Source organism: Ursus americanus, chromosome 7 (assembly GCF_024610735.1).
Source record: "Ursus americanus isolate L20-20 chromosome 7, mUrsAme1.1.p, whole genome shotgun sequence".
In the NCBI taxonomy this organism is placed as follows: Eukaryota; Metazoa; Chordata; class Mammalia; order Carnivora; family Ursidae; genus Ursus; species Ursus americanus.
Genome location: NC_142133.1, coordinates 50,739,840 through 50,763,081, shown reverse-complemented (window position 1 = coordinate 50,763,081; position 23,242 = coordinate 50,739,840). Strand labels below are relative to the sequence as shown.

Here is a 23,242-nt window from a genome sequence, read left to right as displayed (position 1 = left end):
TGGAGAAAGGGGATCCCTACTACATTGTTGGTGGGAATGCAAGCTGGTACAGCCACTCTGGAAAACAGTGTGGAGGTCCCTTAAAAAGTTAAAAATTGAGGGGCGCCCGGGTGGCACAGCGGTTAAGCGTCTGCCTTCGGCTCAGGGCGTGATCCCAGCGTTATGGGATCGAGCCCCACATCAGGCTCCTCCGCTATGAGCCTGCTTCTTCCTCTCCCACTCCCCCTGCTTGTGTTCCCTCTCTCGCTGGCTGACTCTGTCTCTGTCGAATAAATAAATAAAATCTTTAAAAAAAAAAAAAAGTTAAAAATTGAGCTACCCTATGATCCAGCCATTGCACTACTGGGTGTTTACCCCAAAAATACAGACGTAGTGAAGAGAAGGGCCATATGCACCCCAATGTTCATAGCAGCATTGTCCACAATAGCTAAATCATGGAAGGAGCCGAGATGCCCTTCAACAGATGACTGGATTAAGAAGTTGTGGTCCATATATACAATTGGAATATTACTCAGCTATCAGAAAGAACGAGTTCTCAACATTTGCTGCAACATGGACGGCACTGGAGGAGATAATGCTAAGTGAAATAAGTCAAGCAGAGAAAGACAACTATCATATGATTTCTCTCATCTATGGTACATAAGAACTAGGATGATTGGTAGGGGAAGAAAGGGATAAAGAAAGGGGGGGTAATCAGAAGGGGGAATGAAACATGAGAGACTATGGACTATGAGAAACAAACTGAGGGCCTCAGAGGAGAGGGGGGTGGGGGAATGGGATAGACCGGTGATGGGTAGTAAGGAGGGCACGTATTGCATGGTGCACTGGGTGTTATACACAACTAATGAATCATTGAGCCTTACATCGGAAACCGGGGATGTACTGTATGGTGACTAACATAATATAATAAAAAATCATTTAAAAAAAAAAAAAAAGAATTTATGCCAAGAGAAAGAGTTTGGTTTGCCAAACTCTGAAGTGAAAGAATTTGGTTTGCCAAGGAGCTAAAATGGCCAGTCCCTATGGCTGGAGTGTGGAGAGCAAGAGGATGAGTGGTACAAAGTAAGGCTGGACAAGTGAGTGGGATCACATAGGCTCCCAGAATGTGTATCAAGAGCAATGAAAGATCTTTAAACAGTTTTGACCAGGAAAACGATATATGCTAATTTACACTCTGCCTGCTATGGGAAGAATGGATTGAGAGGTACAAGAATGAAGAAGGAAGAGCAAATAGAACAATCAGGAGCTACTGCAGTGGCCTGGATGAGGCACACTGCAGGAGCTGGGAGTCTCACCTTGGTCAAGTAGTCATGGATATTGAGAGTGGCCAGCTTGGTAAGGTGCCCATTCAGACCCAGGGCCATGAGAAAGCCAGCATATTCATTGGCTAACTCGGCATGCTTGGGCTTATTGTAAACAATCCAAGCTGAGTCGATCTGGGAGGCAGGGGCTATCTTCAGGCCAGCAGCCACACCATTGTGGAAGCTAGCCCAGCTTGTCATGTTGGGAGGCACATCGATGTTCCCACTGTTAAGGTCTACTGTTGTGTTCCGAGGAGGGGCCCGTCCTAATCAGGTAAACGAATTTAAAATTGAGAGAATAATTCATAAACCAAAAATTGCTCAATTTAGATTTTTGAGAACACGGATTACCTTTTCTACATTCAAAACCCTTAACCCCATTAATACCTGGAATGACATTAGGTTATTATGAGGACTTAAACTTTAACATGTACGTCAAATTTGATGCAAGGTGGAAAAACCCTCTTTAAAGTAATTCATCATCTGAAACTGGACCACTTTCTTAGACCATATACAAAAATAAACTCCAAATGGATTAAAGACCTACATGTGAGAACTGAAACCAAAAAACTCCTAGAAGAGAACATAGGCAGTAATTTCTTCAACGTAGGCCAAAGCAGCATTTTTCTAGATATGTCTCCTTAAGCAAGGGAAACAAAAGCAAAAATAGGGGCGCCTGGGTAGTGCAGTCGTTAAGCGTCTGCCTTCGGCTCAGGGCGTGATCCCGGCGTTCCGGGATCGAGTCCCACATCGGGCTCCTCCGCTGGGAGCCTGCTTCTTCTTCTCCCACTCCCCTGCTGTGTTCCCTCTCTCGCTGGCTGTCCTTCTGTCACATAAATAAATAAAATCTTTAAAAAAAAAAAAAGCAAAAATAAACTAGTGGGACTACATCCAAATAAAATGTTTTTGCACAACAAAGGAAACCATCAACAAAACAAAAAGGAAACCTGAATGGGAGAAAACATGTGAAAATCATATATCTGATAAGGGGTTAATATCCAAAATATATAAAGAACTTAAACAACTCAACATCGAAAAAAAAAAATCTAATTAAAAATGGGCAGAGGACCTGAACAGACATTTTTCCAAAGACCTACAGATGGCTAACAGATATGAGAAGATGCTCAACATCACTCATCATCAGGGAAATGCAAATCAAAACCACAATGAAATATCACACCTGTCAGAATGGCTAGAATCAAAAACAAAAGAATTAACTAATGTTAGTGAGGGTGTGAAAAAAAAAAAGGAACCCTCACACACTACTGGTGAGAATGTAAGTTGGTACAGCCACTGTAGAAAACAGTATTTTGAGGTTCCTCAAAAATTTAAAAACAGAAATACCATCTGATCCAATAATTCCACTACTGGGTATTTACCCCCCAAAACAAAAGCATTAATTTGAAAAGATACATTCACTCTATGCTTATTATAGCATTATTTACAATAGCCACGATACAAAAGCAGCCCAAACATCCATCAACAGATGAATGAATAAAGAAGACGTAGAGTGTACACACACACACACACACACACAGGACTATTACTCAGCCATTAAAAGTGATGACATCCTGCCTTTTGCAACATTGGATGAACCTAGAGGGTACTATGCTAAGTGAAATAACTCAGACGGAGAAAGAAAAATACCATATGATCTCACTTACATGTGGAATCTAAAAAACAAAAGAAATGAGTAAACAGAGCAGAATCAAGCCTATAAATACGAGAATAAACTGATGATCACCGGAGAGGAGGACAGTAGGGTGACAGGCAAAATGAGTGAAGGACAGTAGGAGATACAGGCTTCCAGTTATGGAACAAATAAGTCATGGAAATAAAAGATACAGCATTGGGAATATAGTCAATGGTATTATAAAAACACTGCATGATGACAGATGGTAGCTACACTTGTGGTGAGCATAACATACAGTTACTAAATCACAATGCTGTATACCTGAAAATAATCTACCATTGTATGCCGACTATACTCAAAAAAATAACTCATTATCCTTTTTGCTAAAATACATGGGGCTATGATAACTGATACCAATTTAAATTTATACAGATCTGATTAGGATACCCTCTACTTCAAAAACTGTCAAACAGAAGTAAGCTAATTAAAAAATAAAACGAAGACTAACATCACAAACTATACGAATAATAAATTTCAACCTGTGATTGATAACACTGATGTTAATTTCAAATATGCCATCCTATATTTTTCCCTGAACATTAAAGAAAATATATTGTAAAAAGAGACAAGGACTTTTATAAATTTGCTCTCTTACTATATATGTTCGTCTCTCTATATAAGTATCTAATTATAGGCCATTGTTAAAAATGCCGAATTACATTCAGATAGTACTATAAAAAGCAGCATTTTATTTACCTGAGTTACCCAGTGAACCATACAGTATTTGCTTAATTAAATTTTATGGTCAACTTATGTAAGAGCACTGTAAATTAAATGTTCATGAAGCTACGCTCTCTCTGAATTCCTTTCCTTGAGTTCTCTTGGTTCTCTTTTGGATCTCCACCGTGTAGTCAAATCCTGAATTCTTTTTATATCTTTAATGTTCTGTACTAATTAGGCCACGTCATGGATGAATATTCAAAATAAGTATTCTAAATACCACACAAAATTATATAGCTCACTACAAGTTTGAAAATATGGTTTTAAAGGAATTCTGAAGTTATGTAAAATAAATTTCAGATAGATGCACAATGTCTTAATTGGAGTGTGTATACTCACACATACCCACAAAGTAAAATACATTTGTTTTTCCCATTTGCTTTGTGTACCTAAGAGCTAACTCAATACTGGTGTATGACAGTGCCACTGGGTGACAAGTTCATGAGGTATACTTTTACCTTCTCAAAAGGCAGAGAGATTAAAAATGAAAAAACAAATGAACTTTCTAAAACAATTCATCATATTTACACTACAAGAGAAAATGACAGGCAAAGGGTAAAGCAAATTTTTTTCAGTAAGAATAACAACATACAAAAGTACTTATACCAGTGTGAGTTAAGGAGTTATTTTAAGAAAGTAACAGTGTGAGTTAAGAAGCTATTTTAAGAAAGTATCTTTTCCTAAATTAATTATTAAAATAAGATAATAACTTCGGGGGGGCTTACCAGAATGGCTAAAAGAATAAAAGTTTGGACTAATGTCAAAAACACATTCTGAATATGCAAATTTAACTGAATGTAATCAGAAAAAAAAAAAGATGATTCATGTATTTATTTTTTTAACACCCACCCAAGCATCACTGCCCAGATTTAAAACATTTTAACATTTGCCAGTTTACATGAGAGTCTTTTCTTTTTAACTCAAATTCTTTATATGAAAACTTCAAACAGTTGGAAGACTAACAGAATGAACACCTATATGCCCCGCACTCCAGGAAGATTTAGTAATTATTCAGATTTTGCCATACTGCTCCATCTCTAAGAGAACAATTCAAATATCGAAGGTAACTCTGCTTGCTATGTCTCTAAGTAAGATCAGGGTTCCAGAATAGGTATAATATTGGAGATGAAAATGTGTTCTTCATTCAGCTGATCTCATCTTCCATATGTTACTCAAAATAAAAGCTCTCCAAGTATCTGAATGGGACCTGGATTTTTTTAAATTATGCAACTTAAAACACTGTAGAATTATATTGGTATATATTATTATACATTTATCATACTGTGTGTATGATAAATACATTTCGTACAGGTCTCATAAAACCACACATACTATACTTCAGGAATTTTCAATGATAATTTCAAATGTATACAACTGTCACCTTTAGAACATATTCAAACCAGTATCAGGTGAATATGTACTATAAAACCCACTGTAATCAAAAATATTAGGAAACGAACACACAAATATCTTGCGGAAATAAAAATTCACAAAACCAATCTGAAAGGTAATTCGACAATACGTTACATCAAAGCCTTGCTGTCCTGGGAGTTCTACTTCTAAAGCAATTAACATAAATAAATGACTATATCCTGACAGCATGTTTATAATAGCAAAAAAATGATAATTTCCAACAAAATCAGGTTGTTTACATAAACTATATTCCATCAATAAACTACTCTGGAGCAAATAAAAATGAAGTTGTTGATTAAAAATGTCTGTATATAGCGGTTAAGCGTCTGCCTTCGGCTCAGGGCGTGATCCCGGCGTTATGGGATCGAGCCCCACGTCAGGCTCCTCCGCTATGAGCCTGCTTCTTCCTCTCCCACTCCCCCTGCTTGTGTTCCCTCTCTCGCTGGCTATCTCTATCTCTGTCGAATAAATAAATAAAATAAAATCTTTAAAAAAAAAAAAATGTCTGTATATAATACTCACCTACCTACATATGTGCATAACATAATTGTATACCTATGTATGCTAGATATGGAAGGATGCTCACGCTATAGTAAATATGAAAACAATTTCTAAAACAGAGTTATGTTTTCTGATAATTAAAAATATATAAAATTATTAACCAGAAAAACAAAATTGGGAACCATGCATACCGAAATGTTAACACTCTAGCAAGTGGGACTACTATACTACACGTGAGGATTTTTTCTTTTTGCTTAGTATATTTTTGTGTTTTTGTACAAGGATCATATATTCATAATAAGATAACAAACATTAAGATACAATGTTTTTACATATTATACTTTAAGATTATTTAAAGTTCAGTAACCTCACCATCATCAATAGTATCTTCCTAAACTTTCCCAAGTACCTTTTTATATCATGAAACGGTCTCATTAAGAGCAAAATTTAGTAATGGGCTGCATGCTAATCCCACAATGTTTAGTAAGATTTGCTATTTGAGCTCTGACAACCACTTGAGTGGTTGATATTTGAAATCAGTGGGGATAGAAAGAGCATTTCTTTAGTTTTAACTAAAAAAATCCAATAACTCCACTAAAAACATACTTAATCATTTTCCTTCCTCACTGAGCCCAGAATTTAACATACCAGTCAAATTCAATTTGGGAATAGGCAGTGGTTCCGTTGGAACAGGATGGTACGAAAACAAGGTAAACATTCCTCGTCCTACCGGAAGGGCCATAGTTCGTTGACACAACTGGAGCAATCTATAATTAAAATCAAAACCAACATGTGAAAAAATTTTAAGCAAAAAAAAGAAAACAAACAACTGGAATGTTATCTGTAGTTAGGCATTCCAAAAGAAAAACTGCTCTGTAAGAGGAAATCACATCAGGGTAAATCCACACAAAGATGTGGATGAGTCATCCAAATATGGTTATTCTCATTTTAATATTTTTGTTCCCCTTAGAAACTCTAAGGGAGAGATACATTTCTTTTGTTTCATGTTTGCTTTGAGTGAAAACCAGCTGGTCTATAAACCAAGCCAACTCTCCTTCAGCAGCCAAAAAGAGAAACCCAAAATGCCATTCTGATGCTAACCTGCTCAAAGGAAAATATGTTTTGGGTTTCCTCATTTTGTTATTTTCAGTCTAGCTGCCCTCAGTACATCTGGGATCCTCCTCCCATCCTTTTTGCCAACACAGCCTCAGAAGTGCCACCTCTGCAGGCACCTGGGTGGCTCAGTCAATTAAGCATGTGCCTTCAGCAGGCTCCTGGGATCAAGTCCTGCACTGGGCTCCCTGCTCAGCCGGAGTCTGCTTCTTCCTCTACCCCACCCCGCTGCTCACGATCTCTCTCTCTCACGCTTTCTAATAAATAAAATCTTCCAAAAAAAAAAAAAGTGCCACTTCTGTGGCCTGTACACAGAAAGGACAGAAAGTCCCTATAGTAGAGGTCAGTGGATTTTATGGTGTCTCCAGGAAAAAAAAGAATTAGTTTCACTTACATGACTGCTAAGACTTACAGGATTAATAGCACTATAAATAAGTTACATTCAGAGTTAAAATGGCTTCAGTGGGCTATATTTGGAAACTAATACACCACACTTAACTTGTTTCTATATTAAATTACATTCCATATAGCCCCTTAAAGCAAAATCAAACAGAAATTGTGGAAGTAGGGGCATTTATAACCAGGAAACACTTAACAAAAGTTCTATCTTTTGCTGAGATATCTGTGTTAGGATACAGAAATACCCCGTCAGAGGTTAACATTTTCTTTGCAGACAAAGTTATTCATAAGTATGTTTTTCTCCCTAACTGTACACACATACAGCTACTTTTCTAGTTTTTTTGGTGAGAAAAATCTGCTGTTTCAAGATTCTTTAGGAACAGTGCCCCATGTTAATTTAGAATCCAAAAAACTCAAGGCCATATCCCATAGAACTTTTTAGCAGAAACCTTAAACATAATCCACAAAACTGTAATAATGAAAACAAAATACTATAATCCCTTCTATCTGAGATATAACTGATTATAAAGGTAAAAAAAAAAAAAACTAGCCTCATAGAATCAATGAACTCAGTTAATAATCATGGCTAATTGCACTGAGCTTTACTACGTACTGGGTAGTGTTCTAAGCACTATATAGATATAACTCATTCTATACACAGGGCAACCCTGTGAGGTATGAATGCTACAATTATGCCTATTCTTATAGTTGAAACAACTGAGGCAGCAAGAAGTTAAGTAGTTCATCCAAAGACACCGAGCACATCCAGAGCCCACACCAGCCACTATGTTTTCACACAACTTCTCTGTCCCTCAGACTCCTCAGTTATAGGTGACTAATACCTAGGTACACATGGAGAGGACAATGAGAGGCAGGTTAGGACTAACTCAGATCTTCAGCACCCTGTGGCTCGGTATAGGATGATCCTTCTCCATAAAGCAGGACCACCGTAAGCAATGCAAAAAGAACCAGAAAACAGTGGTGGAAAATGACAGGTGACAGACACAGCAGGTAACAGGACAGGAGAGAATTTTCAAATATAAGTTGAACTGTCCCAAGGCTCTGGAATATCACAGGATGGTTACTACTGAGCATTACAATTATCATGGGATATAATATATGTTAGAGAATGGCAGTAGAGAAGATTTATAAAGTATTACCTATCATATCAGAAAAAAAAAATAGTGGTATAAGTTTAAGCTACATTAAAACTTACATATATACATATACATATATATATATATACATATACACACACACATATTTTTTTCCTCATCAAGATACAGAAAAAGGAGTTCAGAGTTTTGCTTTGTTTGTAAACTCTTACAGTAACTAAGCAAAATGGACTTTCTAAATAGCACACAGCTGTATTTCGAGAGGAGGAGGGTCACATGTCATCAGACACTCTTGTGTTATCAAATGACAAAATATTTTGAAAAAATGTATGGTTTACCGAGGATGGATAAAAACTTAAAATACATGGTACTTGTAACTCTGAAATGTCTTTTTAGGGTTTTCAGTGTTAAAAAACACTGACAACAGATAACAACATGCCTCCTTTACCTGTTTTCTTTTTCCTCAATGAACTCGTGATCACTGAGTTCTGGGTACTGTACTACATTGACACGGACGGGATGCGCACTTTGAAGAAGCCTTCGCACGTCCTGCACTCTTAAATCTTCACTCCATATTAACGACATAACCTCCTGATTCATGTCATTCATGCCATCATCTTCCTCCTCAGTTTCTGTTCCTGAAGGAACATCTGATGAGAGCACCTGAGTAACAGACTTGGTTGTAATAATAATTTAAAAACCAAACACCATGCACTTACTGAACACAAGGATATACAGGATAATGTACTGTGACTATCGTACAGAGAAAATACATATTCCAAAGCAAGGCTGGTTTGGGTTCCCAGTGTATACTAGGACTCTAATCTAGAAGTCTTTTTTAAAAGTACAATTTATTGCTCACTTGGGAAAACTGTTTATTGAGCCAAGGGAAAAACATTAAATTTAGGACAACAGCCAGGAAGCTGATTCCACCAGAGCATTCTAAATAAATTTTAAAAATCTAACTATATCCTAAATATCTTAAAAAGAAAACAAATTACTGCAAGTGGAATATGAAACCCACTCACTATTACTAAAGAACCCACACAAACATAAATATTATCTTCAATTAATATAAGCAGAAGAAAACAACTGGAAGGATATATACCAAGGGCTGGAGGAAGTTGAACATATTTTACTTTAGTACTTTAAATGGATCATTATTGGTTTTCACCTTTTTTTAAAATAAGAATGTCCTAAATAAAAATGTCTTAATCAGAAAGTGGCTGCAGCAAAACAAATGAAAAAGGTTAATCCCTTGATTATCATTCTGTCCCAGAAACTCAGCATGTGCTTTCATATGAGCCTTCCCGTCCAAATAATTCAATAGCATAAAATCTCATTTTCTCTGAAGAACTTTATACTCCTTTAACAAAAGACTAACTCCCAGTTAAAACGCTAAAGTTTTGCAACATTTAACATAGAAACAACATTAGCCTAAAGAAATTATGGCAGATATGACTAACTGATCCCTCTTACTTAGTTCATAAATATTCATTATGGTTCCTATGGAATACCTAATCTTTTTTTTTTTTTTAAGATTTTATTCATTTATTTATTTGAGAGAGAGAGAACATGAGAGGGGGGAGGGTCAGAGGGAGAAAGCAGACTTCCCGCTGAGCAGTGAGCCCAATGCGGACTCGATCCTGGGACTCCAGGATCATGATCTGAGCCAAAGGCAGTCGCTTAACCAATTGAGCCACCCAGGCGCCCTGGAATATCTAAGTTTAAAAGAAACTATTCTACTGGGAGACTTAGGTATAAAGTAAAGATCCAAATAGCTGATAAACTGAATTTCAATGAGTCATAAAAGGTAGCCTCAAATAATATAAAATGTAACCTCAGATAACTGAACTGAATTTAGATAGAATTACTTAAAATGACATCTAAATAGATGAAAGATTATTAATACCATTTGGTTTCAGTGATAATGATGTTAAACTGCTCTCACTCACAGTAACAAATGAGCTATAAAAGCTAAAACTTGGGGCGCCTGAGTGGCGCAGTCGTTAAGCGTCTGCCTTCGGCTCAGGGTGTGATCCCGGCGTTCTGGGATTGAGCCCCACATCAGGCTCCTCCGCTATGAGTCTGCTTCTTCCTCTCCCACTCCCCCTGCTTGTGTTCCCTCTCTCGCTGGCTGTCTCTGTCACATAAATAAATAAAATCTTTAAAAAAAAAAAAAAAAGCTAAAACTTATCTTGGTAAAGGAAAGAATAATCATATTAGCAAAAAAAAAAAAGGGGGGGTTTCTGTTTAAAGTAGGACAAACACTAATTCAACTAAGAGCTATTATATGAGTGCAGATTATAAGAGAGATATGCTGGGCCAGCCTGCCAGAGATGGGATCCCATGGAAACTGCTTTTCTCATAGATCCAGTAGGCAACTCTGACGTTAGGAATTAAATTTTGATACAGACTCTGAAGCTCTGAAGAAGCATTAATAGCCTAAGACCTAATGTGGATTACAAATAGTTACAATACTTTGATTAATATGTGTTGGTTCAAAAGCTAATACAAGATGAGGCAAATTTGGGCTGTTCTCCTGGGGATATAAACAAAGTACAAACGGGGCTTCTAGGTGGCTCAGTTGGTTGGGCGTACAATTCTTGATTTCAGCTCAGGTCATGATCTCAGGGTCATGAGACTGAGCCCCGTGTCGGGCTTCATGCTGTGAAAAGCCTGCTTAGGATTCTCTCTCTCCCTCTCTTTCTGCCCCTTCACCCCACTCACTCTAAAAACAAAAACAAAACAAAAAACCCCAAAGTACGAGAGTCACCAAGAGTGGGAAAATCATCCCTGAATCTCTATGATCCTCAGGGTAATGTAGTGCTACCATTTATATCTTTTTAAGTTAAATAGAGTTCTAGAAAAAGTAGTTGAAATTCCATTTTTAAGTTTTAAAAGAGGCTGATTTTAAAAGAGATAATTGGAGAGTAATGATGTATTTCATTTTCTATTTGTAAGCTTCTCAGAACCCATTCTTTCTAAAAGCAGGAGACTGACAACAGAATTTCAGGAGGAATAACCTAAGACATCTTCTAAACAACTTTAGTGTCCCCCATCCCAGCTTCCAAAAAATCCTTTCCTGGAGCTTCAGTTTTATGTGATTAAACAGATATATTTACACCTATTTAAAAGGTTAAATTCAAGAAATTCAACATATCAAAAGAGTATGAAAGAGAAAATAGTTACATATTCAAATTGAGGATATATTTAATTACCAATATAGTACAAGTACAGAAAGAGTCACGGTAGTGGATCTACTGACTCAGCACTTGTCCTGACTCAAAGGAAAGGTCTAGGCAAGAAAGAGCCTTCACAAAATGTTCCCATGTTCAATTTATAAATAAAATCTGCTCAATTACAAACTCCATATGGCATACAATATAAAAGACAAACCGATATGTACACTTGTAGAAAGACTTAAAAGAAAAATGAAGAACATTTCTACTTTGAGACTAAATCTGAACTTCGAACTTTCTACGCTGATACTCACAGATTTCCCTTTGGGTAAGTTTCCTTCACAGGCCTGCTTGGAAAGATCCTGACGTCCGATCAGGAGACAGACAGCTTCTGGCCAGTCTGAAGCAGGCTGCTCGCGACAGTGGTAAATTGCATCTCTGATGGGAAGGGCAATTCCAAAGGGAAGAGTTTCCAAGTCTCTTAAAGTGAAACCTTGTGATGAAAGGAAGGGAGAAAATTTTTCATTTAGACCTGCCACTGTCCCAATTATCCTCTGACTCAAGTTAATCATCATCTATCCTGACAAAAAAGAAATCAATTTTATTCATCTTACTACCAGACTAGTGTCTTGACATCAAGGATTAGTATAAAAGTTCCCTTTAAAAGAACTAAAACCGGGACACCTGGGTGGCTCAGTCAGTTAAGCATCTGCCTTCAGCTCAGGTCCTGGGATGGAGCTCTGCATCAGGCTCAGCAGGGAGCCTGTTTTTCCCTCTCCCTCTCCCTGCTTCTGCTCTCTCACTCACTCTGTCAAATAAATAAATAAAATCTTTAAAAAATAATAATAAAAGAACTAAAAACCTTAAGAGAAAGAGAAACAACCCAATAGCAAAGAAAGGAAGGACGAAAAGACTTTCCCAAAGAGGAAACACAAATGGGCAATAAACATATGAAAAGTGATCAGGAAAGTTCATATTAAAATCACCAAAATTATAATTTCACACTCACTTGACAAATATTAAAGTAAATCAACAGCTAGTGTTGGCAACTATGCAGAGCAACAGTAATTCCCACCCACTGGTACAATCAATCACTTTGGAAAACACGTGGCAGGTACAGATAGGTCCACCTCTATGGTGCATTAACAGCCATACGGAAACTTGTACACAAGTACACCAGGACATAACTACTAAAATACCCAGTAGCAACACTATTCACTATGACAAAAAGAGGGAAGGGAAGAAACAGCCTAAGTGCTATCATCAATAGAATGGATAAATAAATGGTGCTGTAGTCAAACAACAGAGTATGTAGCAGTGAAAATGAATGACCTACTGCTATATGCGTCAACATGGATGCAGTGAAAAAAATTATATCTACGTTCATTTATATGAAGTTCAAAGACATACAATACCAACCAATATACAAAGATGATAAAACTACGGAAAAAATGAGGTAGTACAAAATTTAGGTAGGGCCATGGTTACCAGGAGGGTGTGTGAGAGGAAGATTATCACGTGGAGCAGAGATGCAGGGCCTTCTAAAACACTAGCGATGTTCTATTTATAATGGTAGGTGACCAGTACACAACAATGTTCACATTATTATTCTCTGTACATTTTATACATTCTTTTGTATTTTACCACACTTCATATTTAAAATTTTTCAAATCCTCAGGTAAAATTTATTTTTCTTAGGATTTTCTAAATTTTATACTACAAATTATGTTATTTATTAATAATGAAAGTTAATTATTGAGGTAAAAATATTTCCTTATGAGAATAACACTTATAAAATATTATATAATATACAAATAGAACTAATTCACCTAATATTTTTCAGGACAGGTATCCTATCTATAGTTCTATAGGACAATTATTGTAATTTTCAAGGGAGCATATAAAAAAGAGCAAAAAAACTAAGACATTTAAAATACTCTTTAAGAATTTAGACATCCTGTAATATTCATTACATCACTACATTATAACATAGTCCATAACACTGCCATTTTTTTTAAAGATTTTATTTATTTATTTGACAGAGAGAGACAGCCAGTGAGAGAGGGAACACAAGCAGGGGGAGTGGGAGAGGAAGAAGCAGGCTCCTAGCGGAGAAGCCTGATGTGGGGCTCGATCCCAGAACGCTGGGATCATGCCCTGAGCCGAAGGCAGACGCCTAATGACTGCGCCACCCAGGCGCCCCAACACTGCCATTTTTTTATATCTTCGTATCCATAACTTAAAGGTTTTTTTCAGCTCTTCATTTTCAAAAAAAAATGTCTTTAGTATTTTACTCCGTTTAAAGCCTAAGAGCACTGGCTTTGGGGAAAGGGAATAGGGAACTCCTTTCTTCCCATCTCTTCCTCCCAACTGTATTCTCATCTTGGAGCCTCCATCACTAGCCTATATTCTTCAAAAGCATACCCTGAAATGTCTGTATAATTACTTTTAGATTTTACCAGAAATACTCCCTTCTGACATGTGAGTATTACAATGGCTTCAAGTGTGAACGTGTAATGACTAAGGTCCTCCATTTTGAGGCCAGTCTGCAGAGTCACAGCTTTGACTGGCCTAAGGTGAATAGTAAATAAACATTTCTTACCCACTGAGAGATAAAAAGCTTCCATATGCCATGGAAGCTGTGACAAGTTCAGGGAAGTGTGGCTTAATGGGCCACAATCTTGGTCCTGCAGGACCCTTTCACAGAGTGAGAGCCCCTGTCCTGCCTCCCAGTTCTAGAACTGGGCCTACTGAGGAAGGTGGTGTCTGGGCGAAAGCAGGCACCAGCATCTCAAAGACATGTAAAAAGTAACAAGGACTACCTTACCTACATTAGTCATCCAGACAACTAATCGTTCAGCTAGACTAGAAACTGATGTAGAATGCTTGAAACTAAACCTGTAAGGGAATGAACATGAAGTTATTCAACAGTAAAACACAATAGTGCTTTATATTTCTAATATATAAGCACAATCTGAATAAAAGTCACCTGTTTTCTTCTTGTTCTGCTTGTGACTTCTGGGGGGCTAAAAGGCAACAAAGTGAAATTTTATTTTAATAGTCATCCTCATTAAAAAAACATAACACATAGAAGACCTTTGGAAATAAAAATTCACTAACAAATAACTCCTAAAAAATAACAAAATAAGCAATCCTTTGGCAGGCTGGAAACTAATAATTTCCCTGAGGCTAAAATAGTCCTCTTTACATACACTAGAAAAACAAAAAAATTGTTAAATTTGAAGTACTCCTGGTCTCTGAAAATCAGCTGTGGACTGCAGACTAGAACAGTAAAAAAGGTCACCTCTAAAATGAAGCCAGACGTGGCCTCTAAAGCAAACACTTAGGAAATTTTTCATTTTTTAATTTCAACTCTGATATCAAAGTTTATAAAAATTTGTTTTGGAAAAAAAATAATTCATTTTGGGAAGCCTAACACTACACTGACTTACCTATAGTTATTCTGGATAAATACTGTGAGGATTCCTCGGAAACAGAGCTCTCATTACCAAGTATGTAGAGTGCAATACTCTGCATAAGGAGAAAATTAACATTATTTTTTAAACGAATGAGGTATAATTACATACAGGAAAATTCATCCATTTTAGGTGTACAGCTCTGAGTATGGACAAACATTATACAATAATATAACACTACAATCACAATATCGAACACTTCCATCACATCAAAAAAACCTCTCCTATCCCTCTGTAGACAATCCACTCCTCCTACACCAGAAACAATTCACCTGTCTTCTTTCCCTATAGTTTCGCCTATTCTACAATGTCGCATAAATGAATCTTAGAATATGTAATCTTCTGTGCCCTACTTCTTTAACTTAGCATTCCTTTGAGATTCATTCACATGACTGCATGCGTCAGTGCTTTGTTTTATTGCTGAGTAGCAGTCCACTACGCAGATTTACCAAACTTTCTCTATTCATCAACTGATGGAAACCTGGATTGTTTCTGTTAAGTTAACCTTGACCCAAACCCTTCTCCACTTTGGCCTTCAAAGTTCTCATCTGAATATTTGCTACTTGCTACTACCACCAAGAGCTACACCTGCAAGTAGCTTTTTTTTTTTTTCCTGAAAGAAAGTAGCACAATTCTATTAAAATTTTACCACAATGCTGGACAATCTTAAAAATCCTATATTCTAAACCAATACAAGCATTGCAAATGACATATTCCTGAACCTAACATCATATCTAACAAAAAAAAAAGTCATAATATGAATACCTGTAAGTTGACTAACATAATTTAAGTTGGAGGCTGACCGACTTGGTATATTCGTATTTCTCTGGCTCCTCTTTGTGGCTAGAGACTATACCAGGTCTACCTCCCATTCAGCAGAGTTGGACAGGACCAATATATTCAGTGGTTTCGCTTAAATGTTTCGACACAAGCATCAAGGGATGTGGAAGTTCTGGGATTAACCTGCTCTTAATATTCTGTGAATGTATTTAATGCCACTGAACTAAATGTACACTTAAAAACAGTTAAAATAATAAATATCACATTATGTAGATTTTACCACCATTTTTTAAAAAAAGCAGAACCACTATTTTACATGTCTGTTTCAGAGCCACAGGGAACTCTGAAGCCTCTCTCAACATGAAGCAGAGCAGTATGCATTTTAAGGAAAAGACATGTGGGGTACAAAGACATTGACAACCAGTGATAACCTGTGGAGGAGACAAAAGCATGGGGTTCTCCTGTAAGCCCAGGAAGGCCCCATCTCTGGAAAGGTACACAAAGGACCTGTAGGCCAGCTGCTCCTGGGAGAAGGGACTAAGGAACAGGAGCGTGAAAGAACACACCTTTACCAAAGTCCTTTGGTTCTATTGAAGGTTTGACCCTGGATATGTATTAACTATTCAAAGTGAACTAATTTTTTAAAGTAAGTAAAGATGTGTTTCTTTGGAGAAAAAACTCAAGTAGGATTTTTTTGTAGCTACCGACATGCTGATTGTAAAATTTAAATGAAAAGGCAAAGGAACTAAAATAGCTAAACAATTCTGAAAAAGAAGAGTAACAAAAGGAATTGTCACACTAACCAATTTTTAAGACTCACTATACAGCTACAGTAATGAATGCAGTGTGGACAGCAACACAGATCAATGGACTACAATAGAAAGCCCAGAAATAGATCCACAAAAGTGTGGCCAATTAATTTTTGACAAAAGTACAAAAGCAATAGAGAAAGGAGAGTCTTCTCAACAAATGGTGTTAAAAGAACTGGACACCCAAATGGAATAACCTTAACTTAAACCTTATATCTTATTTTAAAAAAAAATTATCAGAATGGATTATAGATCTAAGTATAAGGCATAAAACTATAAACTTCTGCAAAAAAAACATAGGAGACAGTAACTGTGCCCTAAAGTTGAACAATGAATTCTTAGACACCAAAAGCACTATCCATAAAAGAAAAACTGGATAAACTGGCTTCAATAAAATTAAACATTTTTGCTCTGCTAAAAGAAACATTAAGAAAATGATCAGACATGACAGCTATAAACCAGAAGAAAATATTTACAATCCACATAGCTGACAAAACCTCCTATCTAGAACTCTCTAAACATCATACGCCATTAAGGAAATGCAAATTAAAACCACAATGAGATACTACTACACATCTATCAGAAATAGCAAGAATTAAAAATCATGACCATACCAAACACTGACAAGGATGTAGAGAAACTGGAACTCTCACAATTGATGGTGAGAATGTAAAATGGTATGGCTGCTCTGAAAAATACTTACCCTTATAACCATCAATCCCACATCTGGGTATCTACTCTTGGGAAATAAAAATTTACATTCACACAAAAACCTAGGCATGAATGTTTATAGGAGCTATAGTCATAACTGCTAAAAACTGGGAACAACCCAAATATCTTCAACAGATGAATGGGTAACCACTGAGAAACATCCCACGAAGGACTAGCGCTCAGCAATTAAATGCAACAAACTGCTGACACAGGCAACAACTTGGATGAATCGTGAAAGCTTGTGGGAAGTTTTGGGGGTGATGGAACTGTTCTGTGGCCTAATTATGGTGGTAATTACATGAACCTATACATTTGTTGAAATTCACAGAAATGTACACAAAATGAAAAAGAGTAAATTTTTTGGTATAATTTTAAAAATTAAGTTTAAAAAGAAAAAAATAAACAAGGTAGGCAATACATACCAAGACTACCAGTCTGCTTCTTTCGCATATTCCAGGAAGGTAAGGATAGGGTGGCATTCCTTCACCCTTCAGACAAGAACTCACCCAATGATAAATACTTGGTGGCTCAGAAGTAAAAAATGATGGATGATGCATAAATCCTGTTTGACCTTTAGAATTAGATAAACATTTATAAAGACACAAGAATATATTAAGATAATACCGTTTCCTCTTTTTTTTTTTTTTAAAGTAGGTTCCACGACAAGCACGGAGCCCAACATGGGGCTTGAACTCACAACCGTGAGATGAGGACCTGAGCCAAGATCAAGAGTCGAATGCTCAATCTACTAAGTCACCCAGGTGCCCCACAATACCATTTTATTCTAAAGGGAAAATATCAGTATCTGCCATTTGGAAACAATCAGAATAACATTTTTCTCCAAAATACTTCATGTTTTCTGTCACAGAAAATAACTGACTATATTATAACATGCGGAATCTAAATGACTACTATCATATCCCATTCTGAATGGAAATTTAGCAAATTCTTGTACTCAAGGCATATAAAGAATCTAACCAAAATTTTGTACCCTAATCCTAAAGGTGAGAAAACAAGAGAACCCTAGGATTCCACTCTAACAACTGGGCTCCGATCTTGAGTCCCTGTAGTTCAAGGTCTATGGTGGTAGAGTGGTGATGGAAATGTTCTGTACCTGTACTATGCAATATGGCAGCCACTACCCTATGTGGCTACTGAACACTTGAAATGTGGCTACTGCAACTAAATAAGGAATTGATTTTTCAGTATGAATTAATTTAAGTAACATTTGGTTGTTTGCTACTGATTAGACAGCTCTACAGCAAAGCATCCTTAGCACTTGGGGATGGGTAAAATTTTTCCCAGACACTGAAGAGGTTAATGTTATCTCGCGCTGTATGTCAGAGCTCAAACACTACAAACTGAAATCTACCTGATGGAAAGATACCACCTTTGACTTAGACACTAGAGGTAAGAAATATACTGCTATTCACTGAGAAAGATATAAGCAAACATCACTCCCAGTTTAGAAAATGTTTAACGGCTTAAACACTTACCTTGATCAATTGTGCACACTTGTCCAGCAGTTCTGACAAGTGTTGGGTAATCTCTATAGTAATGATCTACATAAGGTTCCAATTTTAAATCCCTAAAACGATAAGTGCATATAAAAAAGAAATGAAAAGAAAGGTATTAAAGCATTTTCCCCCACAGAGTTAGGATTCATCGGTTCAACTTTTCAATTTAAAGAACTTATGACAAAGAATATCATCAAATCTAGAGTCCCTTTATTCTATTTCTGGACCTTGAAGTGACCAAAATAACAAACGCAACCTAAACTTTTTGCTAGATAAATTTTATGGGGGTAAAACTAGTTTCTCTTCCATTATTTGTTTTATTGTCTTCAGCAAATTATCTCTATGAACCTCATATTTTCTTCCAGAAAGTAGGTAAATTCTCCTTTACTCATGCAGAAGGTTTGAAGATTAAATAAGATACATATGTAAAAAATAGCTTTAAGAATGTAAACATTATAAAAATGTTACTTATTTCAGAAAGCCACGATTATGGTTTGGAAGTCATTTCATTACAAAAGAATTTTCATGCTAGTAATGATTTGTCATAAAAAAAACTGACAATCAATTAAAATTGCCATATTTCAGAAAAGAATTTCAGAGTCTCGAGGAAGATCACAGAAATTAGAAAATGTGCTATAATCTTAACTCAGAGGTTGACATTTCTATTCAAATTCAGCTTTCTTTACTACCAAGGGTCACAAAGGCTGAAATAGCACCCAAATCTGACCTTCAGAATTCAGTGCCAAACACAATCTTATTATGGACACACTACAAGAGCCTCAAAGAGAGGGACAACCACAGACTGAGAAAACAAAAACACAGCAAAAAGAACCCTCAACTAACAAACAATATTCATGTTCTTAGAAACAAACTTAGACAAGTTTCATCATCATTAAAACAGGGATCACAATACCTACAATTCATATATGTAAACTACGATTGTGTTAACTATACCTCCTATTTGCCTTTAGGTATTACTGTAAAACAGCAGGTGTTCTAGAACGCCCACCACAGTGTAGTCATCCTGTCAAAATGAAGAGCTGAACAGGTCACCTCCGTTGTTTAACACACTTTTGTGACTTCCCACTAAACTTAGGACAAAGACTAAGAACCCCATAAAAACCCACAAGGCCTTTTCATAGCCAGTACCTTCAAACACTTCTGTGGTTTATAAAAAATGCTCTGGTTTTCTGAAAAGGTAGATTTCAGAAATTTATTTGCAAGGTTCCTATATGACATTCAGGGCTGAGATCAAGTCATCTAAGAACCTCTTGGCAGTTTCTAATCTACAAACAATATTTACCTTGCCAACTGAACAAGAAGGCCAACAAGTGAACGAATTCCTTCTCCCATTAGAGTATTCAACTTAAGCTCCTCATAGACAAGGTGAAGAACAAAAAAAATTGCAGGTATATGAGTAAACAGAAGTGTAGAAGAATCCAGAATAAGATTCTGTGAAAAATCCTCATCCTTCATCTGTGAAACTTCCAAAGGACTTAAGCATAAAGATCTATTCAAAAGATGAGACTCAACATTCTGGTGGTAGTCTGAATTTAGTAAATACTCCCAGTCCTGAGAAAAATAAAGAAGATATTAATTTTTAAAATAATGCCTCCTTGTGATGTCATCATTAAAACAATTCAAGTTCTATTTTCACATTAAGTTGAAAAAAATCACAAAGCTTAAAAATTAGACCCACATCAAAATAGCTAAGCAATTTCTAGATGCCAGCAATAGACATTAAGACAAACCACTTCAAAACCCATTTGAAAAATTTTAGTCATGCCCTATTAGGAAAGAGACTGAGAGAAGAATCCCCCACGATTTACAGAGATTGAGAAAGAAAATTAAGATTAACTTAGGTGATTTCTTATGAAGCCAAAAGTACAGAATAAAAGGTGGGAAGTGTAGATAGGCAAGTTTAGTGACCATTACACTGATCTGTATTTTGGTAAGGTGAGAAGTCTACTTGTGTCCAGTTAGTATGTTTATAAGATGCTGGGGCTGGCAATTACAACCTAATAATCAACTGAATTTTATATTCACACTGATTGTACTCCATTTTCCAAGTATTGAGTCTGTTCTGGTTTCCACTTTGATTTATTGTATCGTGTTGAGAGAATATGATATGCTATTTTCAGGTCCTGGAATTCACTGATGTTTTTGTAAGGTTTAATACAGTGTGTTATTCTAACTTAAACACTCTTGGACCAGGTACAGAAAGAACAAACCATAGAAGTAAAAAATTGATGAGTAACGAAAATTTTTAAATATCTGTTCATCAAAAAACACTATTAAGTCATATACTGAAGAGAAAATATTCCCAAAACGTACACAACTCATATCCAGAATATACAAAGAACTTCTACAGCTCAATAAATATTTTTAAAAATCCAATTAAAAACTCATAAAAAGTTTGAGCAGAAACTTGACAAAAAGATAAGTAGCCAATAAAAACATAAAGAAGTGTTTAACACAATTAGTCATGAGGAAAAGGCAAATTAAAACCTAAGAGAAACTACTTTATATATACTCAAATGGTTAAAATGAAAAAGACTGACAACAGCAAATGTTGGCCAAGATGAAGAAAAGAGGAACTCTCATATATCACTGGTCAGATTGTAATGAGGTATAATGAGTTTGGGATCCAGCAATGGCCCATCAATTTCACTGCTAGGTATTTACCCAGAAGAAATGAAAATATATGTCCACAAATACTTGTCACTGAATACTGATGGCAGCCTTATTCATAATCCAACCAAAATTTAGTCAAATAATGGAAACAGCCTAGGTGTCCATTAGCAGAAGAATGTATAAACAAACTATGGTATATTCATACTACTCAGCAATAAAAGGCACAAACTGCTGATATCTGCCACGCCTGGGAGGAATCTCAAAAACATCATGCTAAATCAAAGAAACCTTTATACCAAAGATTATGTACCACATTACTTCATTTACATCAAGTTCTAGAACAGGCAAAATTAACTTATAGTGATAGAATTCCAATCTGTGGTTGCTTCAAGAATAGAGGAAGGGAAGGAAGTGAATGATTAAAAATGGCACATGGAAACTTTATGGAATAATGGAAATGTTTGTGCTTTGAGAGGGGTATGGGTTACAATGAGTGTCCATTTGTCAAAGTTGATCAAACTGTAAACTTCAGATCTGGGCATTTCGTTTATGTAAATTATACCTCAATTTTAAAAAAATTGTTTTGAATCACTTAAGAATATACCCATGGAATCTAATATGATTGAGAACCTAAGCCAGAGGATTAATTAGCAGTAAAACAGCTACAAATCCAAACTCAAATCATGCAGTATTATCTATGTTCAGTCATTTTTAGATGATCATTAAAGACAAAAGTATATGAATAACCACAGGAAACATAACATATCCAACCTTCAAAATAACCGCTATTCAGTATCAAAATGAAGCAAAGGGTGTTAGAAATACACACAAATCAGTAAGAGTACCACTTCTGTAGATTCCAGTACAAGTACTCGCAAATTAATTTGTAGTATCAAGAAATAATAATGCTTACATCATCAGATCCTGTCTCAGAAGGCCTTGCTTTTTTAGGTGCAATGACTGGGGAAAGCGATCCTTCAAAGTCAAACTGAAAGAAAACCCCAAAAAAGATAAAATCATATAAATTAACTGATCATCTTAAAGAATTCAGCTATCAGTTCCACCAATTATGGAAACTAAGGAAAGTCACCAAAACTCATTTTTTCATCTGGAAAAACATGAATACTTTTCCTCTCAGGGGGCTGTGAAGAAGAAATGAAATCATATATACAAGGCACCTAGTACAGTGCCTCGGCTCACAGGCACTGCAATGGTGGTTCCCTTTCCTCCCCGACTTCTGGGATGACACAGATCACCACTGCTTTAGTAAAACAAGAACCTTTAGCCATATCCCAAATATGCTAAGTACAACCCAATGTTAGCCAAATGTCAGAAACAAGCACGCATTATTATTAGAGTCTGTCTACAGTGGACAGGCTAACAATTCTATGGCAGAGACAGGTAGCTACTCTTCAAAGTAAAGAGTCTCCTCTTTCTCCTGGACCCACAGCTAGGCTACATATCCCTGCCTCCCTCAGAGAAAGGTATGGCCCTATGACAGTGTGACTATGAATGAAAGTGGATGATAGGGATGCCTGGGTGGCTCAGTCGGTTAAGCGTCTGCCTTCAGCTCAGGTCATGATCCGAGGGTCCTGGGATCGAGTTCCACATCAGGCTCTTTGCTCAGCAGGGAGTCTGCTTCTCCCTCTGCCTTTACCTGTCGCTCCCCCTTCTTGTGCTCGCTCTCTCTCTGACAAATAAATAAATAAAATCTTTAAAAAAAGAAAAAGAAAGAGAGAAAGAAAGAGGGAGAGAGGGAGAGGAGAAAGAGAAAGACAAAGAGAAGGAGGAGGAAAGGAAAGGAAAGGAAAGGAAAGGAAAGGAAAGGAAAAGAGAAGAGAAGAGAAGAGAAGAGAAGAGAAGGAAAAAAAAGAAAAG

General features: G+C 36.5%; 1 protein-coding gene across 6 annotated transcripts in view; it reads right to left on the bottom strand.

The window, feature by feature from the left end:
• Nucleotides 1–23,242, bottom strand: part of ANAPC1 (anaphase promoting complex subunit 1) — a 94,314-nt gene that overhangs the window by 40,269 nt on the left and 30,803 nt on the right. For all 6 annotated transcript variants that reach the window (XM_045808939.2, XM_045808938.2, XM_045808941.2 and 3 more), the window contains 11 exons: nucleotides 22,278–22,352; nucleotides 20,034–20,302; nucleotides 18,710–18,801; nucleotides 17,636–17,784; nucleotides 14,890–14,968; nucleotides 14,427–14,463; nucleotides 14,265–14,335; nucleotides 11,752–11,930; nucleotides 8,704–8,918; nucleotides 6,277–6,395; nucleotides 1,296–1,567 (listed from right to left, as the gene is read on the bottom strand). In XM_045808939.2, the coding sequence (XP_045664895.2) occupies nucleotides 1,296–1,567; nucleotides 6,277–6,395; nucleotides 8,704–8,918; nucleotides 11,752–11,930; nucleotides 14,265–14,335; nucleotides 14,427–14,463; nucleotides 14,890–14,968; nucleotides 17,636–17,784; nucleotides 18,710–18,801; nucleotides 20,034–20,302; nucleotides 22,278–22,352 (1,557 nt within the window). The remainder of the gene's footprint in view (nucleotides 1–1,295; nucleotides 1,568–6,276; nucleotides 6,396–8,703; nucleotides 8,919–11,751; nucleotides 11,931–14,264; nucleotides 14,336–14,426; nucleotides 14,464–14,889; nucleotides 14,969–17,635; nucleotides 17,785–18,709; nucleotides 18,802–20,033; nucleotides 20,303–22,277; nucleotides 22,353–23,242) is intronic.